This window comes from Candoia aspera, chromosome 15, assembly GCF_035149785.1.
Source record: "Candoia aspera isolate rCanAsp1 chromosome 15, rCanAsp1.hap2, whole genome shotgun sequence".
Lineage (NCBI taxonomy): Eukaryota > Metazoa > Chordata > Lepidosauria > Squamata > Boidae > Candoia > Candoia aspera.
In genome coordinates, this window is record NC_086167.1 from 5,944,801 (window position 1) to 5,957,602 (window position 12,802).

General features: G+C 49.1%; 1 protein-coding gene across 3 annotated transcripts in view; it reads right to left on the reverse strand.

Moving 5' to 3' along the window:
* Nucleotides 1–504: 504 nt before the first annotated feature.
* CIT (citron rho-interacting serine/threonine kinase) overlaps nt 505–12,802 on the reverse strand; it is a 94,644-nt gene continuing 82,346 nt past the window's right edge. For 2 of the 3 annotated variants that reach the window (XM_063315403.1, XM_063315401.1), the window contains 11 exons: nt 10,959–11,039; nt 10,642–10,777; nt 9,693–9,832; nt 8,781–8,873; nt 7,676–7,784; nt 6,824–6,952; nt 4,991–5,071; nt 3,950–4,028; nt 3,653–3,832; nt 2,930–3,233; nt 505–2,595 (listed from right to left, as the gene is read on the reverse strand). In XM_063315403.1, the coding sequence (XP_063171473.1) occupies nt 2,572–2,595; nt 2,930–3,233; nt 3,653–3,832; nt 3,950–4,028; nt 4,991–5,071; nt 6,824–6,952; nt 7,676–7,784; nt 8,781–8,873; nt 9,693–9,832; nt 10,642–10,777; nt 10,959–11,039 (1,356 nt within the window). In that variant the 3' untranslated portion in view covers nt 505–2,571. The remainder of the gene's footprint in view (nt 2,596–2,929; nt 3,234–3,652; nt 3,833–3,949; nt 4,029–4,990; nt 5,072–6,823; nt 6,953–7,675; nt 7,785–8,780; nt 8,874–9,692; nt 9,833–10,641; nt 10,778–10,958; nt 11,040–12,802) is intronic. The other variant, XM_063315402.1, reaches the window with a different exon arrangement.

Below are 12,802 nucleotides of genomic sequence, written 5' to 3' on the forward strand. Positions count from 1 at the left end.
TATTTACATTATAATCTGAGCTTGCATCCTCTCGCCAAGGGTTACTTGTTTCCGAGGTGCACATCCTGAATTGTGTCAGAAGTCTGGAAAAACTGAAGCACCAGATAGGACAAAGGGAAGGTCAGGGAACTGTTGCCTTGGGCTCTGCTGGGAGAGAAGACGTTTGATACTTCAAATCAATGGACAGCTTCACTGTGGGATTGGCCAGCAGGTTGCAGGAAGCTGGCAGGATTGCCGATCCTGCTGTAGTGGAGGTAGGACAGCCTGTCCAAGCCTCATTCAGCAACAACACCCGTGGCTGAACCCTCACCCAGCAACTCTTGAGAGAGAATAGTTGCATTAAAAAACTTTCACCACCACCTTCCCAGTGTGGCTGTTGGGAAGTGAGAATTACTACGCATTTAAAGAGACGTTTAAAAGGCAGTGGTGACGTAGGAAGACTCTAGGACAAGGTTGGAAAACATTCTTGCCAGAAGGAAAAGCCAAGCCCATCGCAACCATGCCAGGCAGTAGAGTGAATTGGTTTTTATTTGGTTATCATTTCAACAACAGGTTCAGTACTTTCCAGGTGAAGTGTGTGAGTCCTTCCCCGTTCTTGTCTGCGATAAAAAGGTGAAGAAGACAACTCCTATTCTGTTGTAACGCCTATGGACTTTGTTTACGCTGCCGAGCTTTGGCTGGCAAATGGTACGGTACGGGATTTCATCATGGGGACCTGGCAGATTAGAGGGAGGCTGTTTGGGGCAACCGAAGACCCCTTCAAAACAAAAGGCTGGTGGTTGAAAAAAAAACCGCACACTTTACAATAAAAAAGTAGAAACGGATTTGATTCCTTTTTTTTCTTTTTTCTTTTTTACGAATATAAAGTTTCTTGTAAATATGTACAGTCTTTTGAGCTATTCTATAGCAGGAAGCATTTCACAAACAAGACACGAGATATACACTTTCAGGACTCGACGGGCCGAGTTTTCAGGTAATGAGGGGTTATCATTATCATTGTTGTTATTAGTTTTTCCCATGGGATGCAAAGACCTAAAATAGCTTCCAGGACCCCCCCGAGACGGAAATCCCCGCACGTTTCCTGACAAACCACCAGATAATGCAATCAGCCTGACCCTGTTATCCACAACTCCCCTCCCCCCAAAAGGGCACCGGCGAAGCAAGAGAGACGGAGGCCCCTCTCCGCAGGAGGAGTGCTGGGTGGCAAAAGGAATCGATGGAGGCACGTGGATCTGCTCTTGCCAGCTGGGAAAAAAACAGCGCGAAAGCAAATAACGGCCCCAAAGAGTTCTGCTTGAGCTCAGCGGTAGCCAAGGATGAGAAGCGAGGCTGGTGGGGCCGTCGTGGCGAAAAATAGCCACAGCTGTTTCATTGCCCGCGTTCTTCGCCAACGCAAGGGGGGCTGCGCTCTGAAAGATCCGGACCCCACCCTGTACCTTTCCCCACTCCTTTTGGCCACAGGTTCAGCTTTCCTGCTCTCGCTGTTCTGCGGTGGTCCCTCCTTTGGGGAGGCGTCGAGTGCTTCGAGCACCCCCGGGGCAAGGCGGCGTCTCCTCCGCTTGGCTCTCGCGCTCGGCCGGAGGGCAGGACCCTGCCCAGGCCGGCTGGGGATGCCGCCCCGCCTCGTGGTGCTCGGCGGCGGCGGCGGAATCGAGAACCGTCGCGTTTCCTCCTTCAGTGCCGGTTTCCCCAGTAAACAATGATGGTTATTGGTTGCAGCGTAATCTAGAGAGGCTTCGGTATTTTAACACGGGAAATACGAGACACAATATCGAGCAAAGCAACTGAAAAGGAGGCTGCAGTCTAGGTGATGGCGGTGCAGGAAGCATGCAGGAAGGTGCCATGCAGGAAGCCTGGGCAAGGGTGGTGCATGTGAGCAGGGCAGTTGACGCCCCAGCAGCATTTGAAGGCAGAGGGCGAGAGGCCTGCGGACACGTTTCTCGTCTGGTCGAGGGGCGCTGGGGGATCATTAAAATGGCACTCCTTCCCTGTAACCCAGCAGACCACAGAGCTCCACTTACAGCTCCATTTTTCTTTTAATTTGCATTTGGAACGGTAAATTCCAAAAAGATTCTGGGAAGCAACCGACTCACTCAGTTGCCTGGGGTTTCTCGAAAGCTCTGCAGCGGAAGGGAACGACACTGGGTGAGAGACAGAGACACCGGGCCGTTGCTGGCTACAAGGCTTTTCCGCAAATGCCGACAGCCACATTTTCTCAGTCTTGGGCAAAAGCCCCATCCCATCGGACTATCGACGGGGCAGGTAAAAGCGAAATAGAAAGATCTGTGACCTGCTTTGAAAGGAGCAGTAATACAAAGTGCCCCCCGAGGGGCTGGGGTGGAAGAAGGAGAAAGGAGACCGGAGGGCAGGAAGTGGGAAGGAAAAATCCGAAACGCAAGCCAGTCCTTGCAGCTAACTTCAGTCCTGGTGGATTAAATCTCGTTGCCGGAATGAGTTTGGGCCCAGTACTGTTAGTTAGGGAAATGGGTGGTTAACGTAGAAGTGCACCTAATTCAGGACATTTTCTTGTTCTTCCTGGAGTTCAGGGTCAATTGGGGATGCTTGTGTCGCTTATACTGAAGATTGGTCCCAGACCTGTTGAGGAGAAGGGGAAAAACGGCAAATTCGCTTCAGGAGGGGGAGTCTGTCCCCAGATTTCTAGAACGGCTGCGGTTGGCCCTGGCAGACTGAGACCAGCAGGGCTCCTGGAAGGGCCCTCTTTCCCCATCTCCTCTTTTTGTGGATGACATTACTTAAATCTACTCAACCTTCCTTCCTAAAGCCGTTTTTTCAGTGGCAGGACAGTCTCCCCCTTTGAGATTTAATGCCACTTTCAGGTGACTTTTCCCAATGGCCGGGGGTGTGGCAGAACCATTTCTCCCCTGCAGGTGGGGTGGGAGGTTTCAGGCGTGTCCCCCCCACGGCTCACCTTGTTGACTTGGGAGAGGGGAGTCCTGGCGCCCCCCACTTGCATCCGTCCCCTGCTGCTCTCCTCAAACAGCCTCCCCGGGGACCTCTCTCGGCGGGTGCTCAGGACCCGTCCGGGGGATTTCTCCCGCTCCAGGGGACGCCCTGGAGACTTGTCCCTGCGGAGCTCCGTCCTTCCTTCCCGGTAGCGGTGGGGTGTGCTTGGCTCGCGAGGGTGGCCTGGGCCTTCTGGGGGTCCCGGGCTCGATGCTACCCGCTTGGTTATGTGCTCGTTATACGTTGGTGGACCTCTCTTGTTCGGGCTGCTGTCATGCAAAAACAACAGAGGTGGACGGCCGAGTGACAAAACCTGCTGGTGGCATCTTTATTTACAGCAAGTCCCCAAGTCTTCCCATGTGCCGCCAACCCGTCTGAATAAGCTGCGTGCAGTCAGCTAAGGCTCTGTTCCCATGAAGATTCTGCTTTAGCACATACAGGGCACCACCACAAGCTGATCTTTGTCACAAACCTGTTGCTGGTGCCCAGCACGTCCAGAAGTCACCCTGATTCCATTTCACGCCCCATCCACCCCCAAATGCAGCTCCCCACATCCTCCTTTCGTTATCCTGCCTTCCCTACCCCACCCCTCCCAATCAAACTGCCAAATTGCAGAGCCTCTCAGGCCCCCTTTCTCGGCTAGAAAGCACCATGGACTCCCCACCACAGCTGGAACGCCGCCTCCTACCTGCGGGTGGTCGAGGATCCTCGGTGATGCTCATTGTTCGATTCTTTCACCAAATTCCCTTTGCAGCAAATCACTCTCAGTTTGTCCTGGTAGGAAGAGGCCAGGTAAATGGCGCCGGAGGAAATGGCTGGGCCCAGGTAGCGAGGGCTTGGGATGTCCAGATGGGCTCGGGCTGGAATGCTGGGGGCCGGGGAGGAGGCACAGGAGAGAAAGGAGCTCTTTAGATGGGGGATCAGGCCTTGCCTGGAAGGCTTGGGAGCAACCTGGCCCTCGTGGTCCCCGGAGGCCAACACTTACCCAAGGGAGGCACGGGCTTGGATCTCGATCACCTCGAGGGAGTTGAAGTGGGTCACGAAGAGGTACGGTTCCCTGTAGGCTGTGGCAGTGCACAGAAGAGAGGGGCCATGTTAGAGCAAGCCACTGGGGACAGAACATTTTCTATCCAGCTCAAGTTAAAAAGAAGACAAGTGTTCTGCTCTCTGCAGCTTCCAGAGGGAATTAGTAATTTTGGGGGTGGGGGGGAGAGCCCATCCCGTTAGCAAGGCAGAGACGCCCCAAGGGAATCGCCGGGTCAAGTTGTTGGGGACTTTCTGCTCTCTCGGACCAGAATTCCCTCAACTCCTGGTCCGGAAAGACCAAAAAAAAGAAAGCCTAAAATGGCCTAGAAAAAAGGCAGGGAAAAGCAGCGGGGCACTCTGATTCCCCTTGTTTTTGCTCCCTTGGCATGCCAAAGGCAGAAGCCTGAAGCTGACTTGGTCCCTTGCCAGTATCGTCCAGAAGCAGGGAAAGAAATAGCTTTCGGAGGCCACAGGCTTCCCCAACAAAGCAAAAGCAGAGCTGAGCCAGGCTTTGGGTTCGATCCCTAGCGGGTAGGAGCACAACTGTTACGGGCACTGCTTACTTGGCGCCCGTGACGCCTCTGCTCCATGAGCTGCATTGGCTTCCAGCATGCTTCCAGTCGCAAGCAGCCCTTCAGGTTACGTACAGGACCGTCTCCCCCCAGTTGTCTTTACTTGTCCTACCCAATCCGGCAGGAGGGGTACAGCCCAGGCAGCGTTGGCTAAGGCGTGTGGCTGGCAGGGCGCACCAGGAGAGCTTTTTCTGCCGTGGCATCCACCCTTTGGAACATCACCTCCCCAAAATTAGATTGGCCCCACCCAGCTGGCCTTTCGTAAGGCTAGACAAATTGAATGAATGAATAAACTGTCCTCAGCACTGTCCAGCACCTCTAAATGATATGTATTTTCCTGGAGTATTTTTCCAACACTCTCCATTAAAAAAATACCAGAATAAGACATGTGCAGACCAAGGAGACTAGAAATAAATCACAGCACTTACCAAACGCCAAAGGCAGACGACTCCATTTCAGGTCATCCGAGCGGCTGCGTCTTCCGTAGGAGTCTACAAAGATGCCAAATTCTGCAGGAGAATGGGGAAAAAAATCACTTGAAATGGGAGATTTAAGAAAGAAGGAAACAGCAGTCTGCCAGGAGCCCAGAATTCAATTGTCCTTAACAAAACAGCAACTACAATTATCAGTGTGGGAAATTTCTTTTCACAACACAACTTCAACTCCAGCAACGGCTAAAAATGTTTCAGGTTGGTCGAGCCCACGTTCATGCCCTTGTTCTGAAATCCTTAGAGCAGTGTCTTTCATCCTTGGCAACTTCAAGTTGTGTGGACTTGAATTTGGAATTCCCAGAATTCCCCAGCCAGCATGCCAGCCAGCCAGAATTCTGGGAATTGAAGTCCACACATCTTAAAGTTGCCAAGGATGAGAAACAGTGCCGTAGAGGAAGGGCAAAGAAGGACTTCCAGATATCTGATGTATTTATTAGAACCCTACAGTCTCTTTTTCTGACAAAAGGAACTCAAGGATAGTTACAAGAAAAGTGCAGCATTACCACCTGCGTAAATCCAGTAGCAACTTGGGAGTGAGCACAAAACAGCTTGGAACAAAACAGCTCCACTTGAAACTTTTCAAGTTGGCTGCATTCTTATGGGCTAAAGCAAAATGGAGAGAGTGTTCTGGCCATAAGCAGCAATAGGAACTTGGAAATCCTTGCTCCCTTGTTTTTCACTTTCACAAAGTGGGGCTACTCACTGCTACCGACTTGCAAAAGAATTGGCCACAGGGATTGTTTTTACTGCAGAAAAAAGTCCTCATAGCACACAGCGGAAATATCAGCAGAAAAATCACTCAGACAGATTCTTGTATCAAATTCTGCCTGATGCAAATGGGCTGTGTTTCTGCACAGTATAATCTATGAAATATTCTCTAGGTAAGCTTGAGGAAAGGGGAGAGAAAAGGGGCCTGCCTTGGGCCTGAGGGCGAGCTGGGTAAAAACAGAGATGATCTTCCAAAGAACTAGCTGCAAGTGAACAACCAGCTCTTCTTAGAGGTCTCTATGTTTTCACACACAAGATCAGCTTCCGCATGCTAGAACTGGTGACTTTCTTACAGCTCAAGAGGCCATAAGTTCTAGCATGGGCATCCATTCAACAGCGATGCACAAGCCGCCCGGAGTCACTGGGAGTTGGGTGGCATATAAATTTAATGAATTATTATTATTAAATGCAGGTAGCTGCCACCAGGTGGGTGATCTATGTCCCAGGAATGGGTGCCCCCTTCAAAAAGTCTGTCGATTCGACCATTGTCACCCAACAGACTGAGCACAAATCTCTTGTGTGCACGAACGCTGAATGTCTGCTGTAAGAAGAACGGAAGATGTTTTTGGAAGAGACTGCATGGAGATGCTATTACTGGGGTGGGTGAAAGAAACGGATGAGATGTGGGAGGCCCGTCCGGGGATATTTGTAGTGAGCAGAGAAGGGCCTCCTTGCCACTGAAAACTGCGCTACAGGACATTCCCTGCAGGCACAGCACAAAACCCTTGTGTGTGGAACAGAAGCTTTACGAAAAAGACATGGCCACTCTACGAAGGAGATCGCCAGTTCCTTGCAGAAATGCTCACCAAGGTTCCCATAATATGGTAAAGAGCATCTTAGGTTAGGTAACTAGTTCTTTCTGACTGGCCACGAGCGCCATGGTAACCAGGACACTCCCAGCTTTCAACGCACCCCCAGTTCCAAAGCCATTCCCTGCTTCCGCTGAAGAATGTTGATACGGGACTGCTGTAGGACAGTCCGAGGGTAACATATCCAACTTACCATGAAAGCAAAGCAGATACTCCTCCCTCTGCCCTGTTGGATTCACCTGGATGATGTTGATTGGGAAACTATTGCTGGGTGATGCAAACACAGCCGATGCTAAGGTGTGGTCATTCTTATCCAGGAATTCTAAAACAACAGACTTCATTTTTAGAAAAAGCAGGAAGTCTCCTGGAATCCCACAGCTTTCTTTCCAACTATGCTACCTTCTTGGCCTATTAACCAACCACCTGCACCTCTGCAGCCCTTTAGTATGTGGAAGGAACTGTGGATCAGACATTTTCTCCTTCACCAACTGGGAACTCCAAAAAGGAACATTTTTTTAAAGATTCTGCCCTGTGGGAGGTGGGCAACATGAGATTCTGTACGGGTTCTTAAAGTCTGACTCCCACAGCCCGAACCATCAAGATCCAACCATGCAGAACAATGGGAGATACAGTACCACAGCGGGAAGGCTGTATATTGTCCATTGCTCCACAGAAGCACAGCGGTGAATAAAGAACGGTCCGACTAGCCTCTATTCTGAATCGTTTTTGCTAGAGGTGGCTGTCGTACACGGCTCTTTTGGCTGAGAGAGGAATCTGCTATCTGAGTGGATTTCAGCATCTGAGATATAATTTGGGAAGTTCCTTGCCTGCTACATCTCCAGTGCAGATCTTGGACTGACTCCCCACCGTGAGCTCCCTTCTCGGTGGGCCCATTCTGTTTCCACCCCACAAAGTATCTTGTCTTTTTCTGCTGACCAAACTTGAGCAGGCGTGAATCAGAGTGACAGATGCCCTACCATCACCACTCCCCAAAGAATCTTTAACGGTCTCCCTTAAAAACAAGCTTATAAGAAGGGATTCCTACCCTCAAGGGTATACTGCTTCATCTCAATTTCATAAAACTTATTTGTTCCGATGATGATGCTGTAATTGGTGAAATGGATACAGCTACACGGCTCTGAGGTTTCAATCTCCTGCGAGAGCAGAAACAACGAAGCACACAAGCTTGGTCAGCAAGGCTCTCCTTCATTGGGTAACACCCTGCCTGGCTGAAGATCTTTCCCAGAAGGTGCCTGGCTGTAGCACACAATGCAACACAGATTTAAGACCTGTCTGATCTCACTTCCTGAAAGATGTTTCACAGCTATCCGTAGGATCATGGAGTTAGAAGGGGTGCTGGATCCCACCCCTGCTCAGTGCATCTCTATTAAAGCACCCCGAAGCATTTGCTCTCCAGCCTCTAATTACACACATCCAGCAAAGGAAGCCAAAGACCGCCCCCCCCCCCCAGTAATTCCTTTGTTGAACTGGTCTTACCCCGAAGAAATAACATTCAACCAGATACCACCTTCTGGTAACTAAAGAGCCTCCGTCGATGCTCTCTGTGACAGAGACCAACTTCTTTGCGGCATCCCTACGGGATGGCCTTTCAACTTACTACTCTTCCAGCATTGTTCTAGGATTGCAGGACCCACAAGAGCTATTGTAGTGGAGATATTATAAACAGGCACTTGATCTTTTGGAATCCATTCAGAACGCTTTGTTTCAGGGTTAGAAGACTTGGGCAATGATCAATAGCTGCAAGTTTTAGGAGAAGATCAGGAATGCTGACTATCGGGAGAACTTTTCCATCATTCCTGTTCTCATAAGCTTTGAGGAAGCTTGGAGCCCTGAGTCGCTCTTTGCAAAATAGAGTTGAAAACCAGGAGACCCAATCCTCATCTCCCACCACGGCAGAGACACTCCTAAGGACCTCTTGAATCAGCTGAATATGGAGACACGTGAGGATACAACCCTAACTTATACTAAGGAATTACAGTGCAGACATTCACGCTGCAGACAGGCTGGTTCAAGGGCAAGAGAAGGATGGAGGCCGGGCACAGTCCACTTCAGTTGATCGAAAAGAGGTGCCACCAGGTTTTCACTGGAGCCAACTTCTGGCATCTGGGGAACCGGAAGACAAACTTTACCTTCCTGATGCAGAACTTGTTGAGGCTCTCATTGTAACGCAGCACCACCACTTTGCTGGGCATGGCTGCGCAGATGCACAGCCCATTCTCAATCTGCAAGGGAACCCGAGAGGAGCACCATTTGGTAAAGAGGTGGGCAATATGTGGGATAACGGAGCTTTTAAAGGCCCCTGCCTCAGATAAAAAAAGGAAGTTTCTACAGCCAGAATAACTTCCTCGGCATAAGTTTTCTACTCAGATGAAGACCGAGTTACACAACGTATTGATCAAGAAGTTTCTTTGTTCTTTTCCTTTTGATACACATATAGGTAGTCCTCAACTTACGACCACAGCTGGGACTGGAATTCCCATTGTAAGTCATTGCAGTCGTAAGCTGAGACACCACGTGACCAGACCCGATTTTACGACCGTTTTTACCACAATCGTTAAGCGAATCCAGCTTCCCCAATGGGTGTTTTCTGCCAGAAAATGGCAAAAGACGTCGCAAAACGCGATCATGGACTGAGAGATGCTGCAACTGCTTGTAAGTGCAAGCTAGTTGCCAAGCACCCGAAATGTGATCATGTGACCGTGTGTGTGTGTGTGTGTGGTGCACCATTTTGCAATGCTCAGAAGTGCTTTACAGGCCATAAAGCACGCATTCCGAAGCCGGTGTAACTTCGGACCATGATTAAATGAACAGTCGTAAATCAAGGACTTCCCGTACAAACCATTTTAGTGTGAACAATAACATGAAGCAGCATATATAGGTTTTACTTTGTTAACTACCCTGAAATCATAGGATGATGACATGCAGAATGCAATTATTTTTCAGGAGCTCACGAGAAACAGAGGTATGTTCTTCAGATGGAGCTTGGCAACCCCTTGGATTACGTTCCATGAATGACTAACTCAGAGCTTGGGGGGGCCTACCTTGCCAGCAGCGAACAGATGGCAGCCTTTCACAGCCTCAAAAATGTTGGGTGAGACATCAGGTTGAGCTGGTAGGTGGGACTGAGCGAGGGACTGCTTCACTTTTTTAACGTCCACAAGGCACAGTGCCCTTTCTTCTCCTGGGGAAACCATGCCATGGATACTTAAATTTCATCAAGCCAGAAGAACAGAAACACATCCAACCAGCAAAGCAAAATAATACAGATCAAAGGTCAGCCCACTCCCAGCAGAGGCATCCAGAGGGTACTGTCAGAAAAGTCAAGATCGGGGTCATGATGGTGAGATTGAAACTCTGCCCATTTTTTTTGTGCACTGCATGCCCAACAGACACGCAAAACAGCTATTAGCACCATCAGGGCCACCATCTTGACTTTTTTTGACCATACCCCATACATTCTCCTGCTCCATCCACCTGCAGTGTCTTGCGATTGACCCCAAGAATCATTGGGCCATTGGAAACCAGGCTGCTGAGCTATTTGAGAAAAGATCAAAATGGGAGGTGATAGAAAAGTTTTTTTAAAAAAAAAAACTCACACCCAAGGCTACCCTGAAAGATGCCACAGAGAAGGACTTCAAATCCTTTGAAGGCAACAAAACACCTACACTCAATTTTGTACTGCAAAGCAAAAAGGAGCAGGCCTTCTTCTGCACTCTTGAAGGCTGCACACACACAATAATTGCGTGGAAATGCAGGAGAGCCCACCGAGAGACAGCATATTGGTCACAGGAACCAGCATTCTCAAAAGCAAGTTCTGGGCCCTCCTTATCAGTAGGATACATCTGAAGGTCCTGTAAGTGTGAACTTTCAAAAGCTCCCATGTGTTGAAGAAGGTGGCAAACAGCAAGGGAGTAAGCAGAGAAAAATTTTGGAGCGAAGAAGCTTGCCAGTCTTCGTGGGAAACCGGAGGCATCGTTTCCTACTCCCTACCTGCAATCATGAGCAGTTTCTCCAGGTCCTTGATGAGGTGTATTTGAAAGACAGCACCAATCCCGGGGACGTGCGTTAAAGAATTCTTCAGCACGTTCAGGGCATAAAGGCCTTCCTCAGCGCCCACCAGTACAACCTAGCCAACGGGATTGACATGTCCATTGGTCAAAGGCAGAGAAAGGAGGCAGCCGGGTTGTTCAAAATAGAAGCGCAGAAGGCAAAAGTCGCCAGCCATCCAAAAGCTAAATGGAGGTTCCTGTTCGGGAGCCCCAGAGCTTCTGCTCCGGTGAGGCTGAGCTGAAGCAGGCAACCCTTACCTGGTCACTGAAGGGTAAAGTGCAGTTGATATCCAAACGGTCCTCTCCTTCCAGTTTCAGGAGAGAATTTCCAAGTAGCTTCTGTGCAGGGGTGGAAAAGGGGAAGTAGAAGACGAATAAATCAGTTGAGATGTTTGTCATAACTATGATAGAGAGAAGCTCCATTTCCCACTCCAAATAGAAAAAAATGGGGCAGAATTAAAGACAGCAAGGGCCTCTGTTCCCTTCTGATTTAGTCCATTGCTCACGAGCTGGGGACCTCACCAGAACTCTGCATCTATCCTGATGAAGCAAAAAACATCAACACAAGAGCATCCTCCTCCTGGGCAGAGTTTCTCAACCTTGGCAACTTTAAGATATGTGGACTTCAACTCCCAGAATTCCCCAGCCAGCATGGGGAATTCTGGGAGTTGAAGTCCACATATCTTAAAGTTGCCAAGGTTGAGAAACACTGGTTTAGGGTGACAGCAGTACCTTAGGCAGGCAAATCATAAGCACAGCTTTTCTGTACTCTGCATCATTTTGTGAAATCAGTACTAGTTCTCCTGATCTCAGAATCAGCTGATGTAATGGTACGTGAGAATGACCTTGGGAGACTGGGGGAAGAGATGCTGCGTAGGGAACAGGCAGATAAGAGGGAGCACAGCCCGCAGCTGGATAGTGGGCAGAGCAAGAGGCTCAGAAGGGATCCTCTCTAGTTCTCAGGCTGCAAAGGGGATGGTGGGAGATTGGTACTTTGACTTGCAAGATTGATGTCAGCCTTCCCAGGCAGACCAGATAGGAAACACGGCCAGATGAGCTAATTCTACTTTATTGTAAAGCTACATTAACAGAATCTTGCAAGTCTGAAAGTACAAACCTCCCGCCGTCCCCTTTACAGACTAAGAGCTTAGGGAGCGGCCCTCCTGAGTCTCTTGCTCCACCCACTATGCAGCTGCAGGCTATGCTCCCTCTTATCTGCCTGTTCCCTATGCAACATCTCTTCCCCCTGTCTCCCAAGGTCATTTCCACATATCATTGCTTCTGGAAATAATTCAGCAACTAGGAAGGCCGTCCAAGTTGGGTTCTGCTCCCCAAAGGCAAGCCAAATTTGGCTTTCCTTCAGCTATTGCTCTTCTAAGGGGGCCTGAAGAGCTGGCAGTCTCTTTGTTGCAGCTCTGGCTTATGTGGTTTTCTCTATTGATCCTTCCCCTGTTCAAGCGCATAGCTCGAGGGTTTGCATTTGAAAAAAGAAGGTGGCTGCCTTCACAATGAACCAGGGAGCCAGAAAGCTGTGTTGGGTATCTCCAGATGTACTTGCAAGGCCCTTTAGAAATTATTTCCTTTTTTAGTGCTTGGAGAGGAACATAAACCCTACAGATACTCAGTCCTGCAGTTAACATTTTTATAAGCATGTACAGAAACCCAGGCACCACTAGACGATGAAGGATTATACACTGATGGGGTGGCAGAAATGCCTCATTTCAAATGAGATACATTTTAGTTAATCAAAGTCACTATAATTACAAGAAAATATATTTAAAGCTTGCCTGAGCTCTTATTAATAATTAGAGCACACTTATGTGCATAAACTGAGTTCTTACTGCACAAGACATTCGGCAACAGGGATTCGACAGGGGGCTTTCGCAAAGGGATACAGGTAGTCCTCGCTTAATGACCACAATTGGGACCAGAATTTCAGTTGCTAAGCAAAGCGGTCATTAAGCGAATCCAACCCAACTTCATGACCTTTTTGAGGCAGTTGTTAAGTGAATCACCATGGTTGTTAAGCAAACCATGTGGTCATTGAGCAAATCATACAGTTCCCCATTGATTTTGCTTCTTGGAAGCCGGCTGGGAAGGTT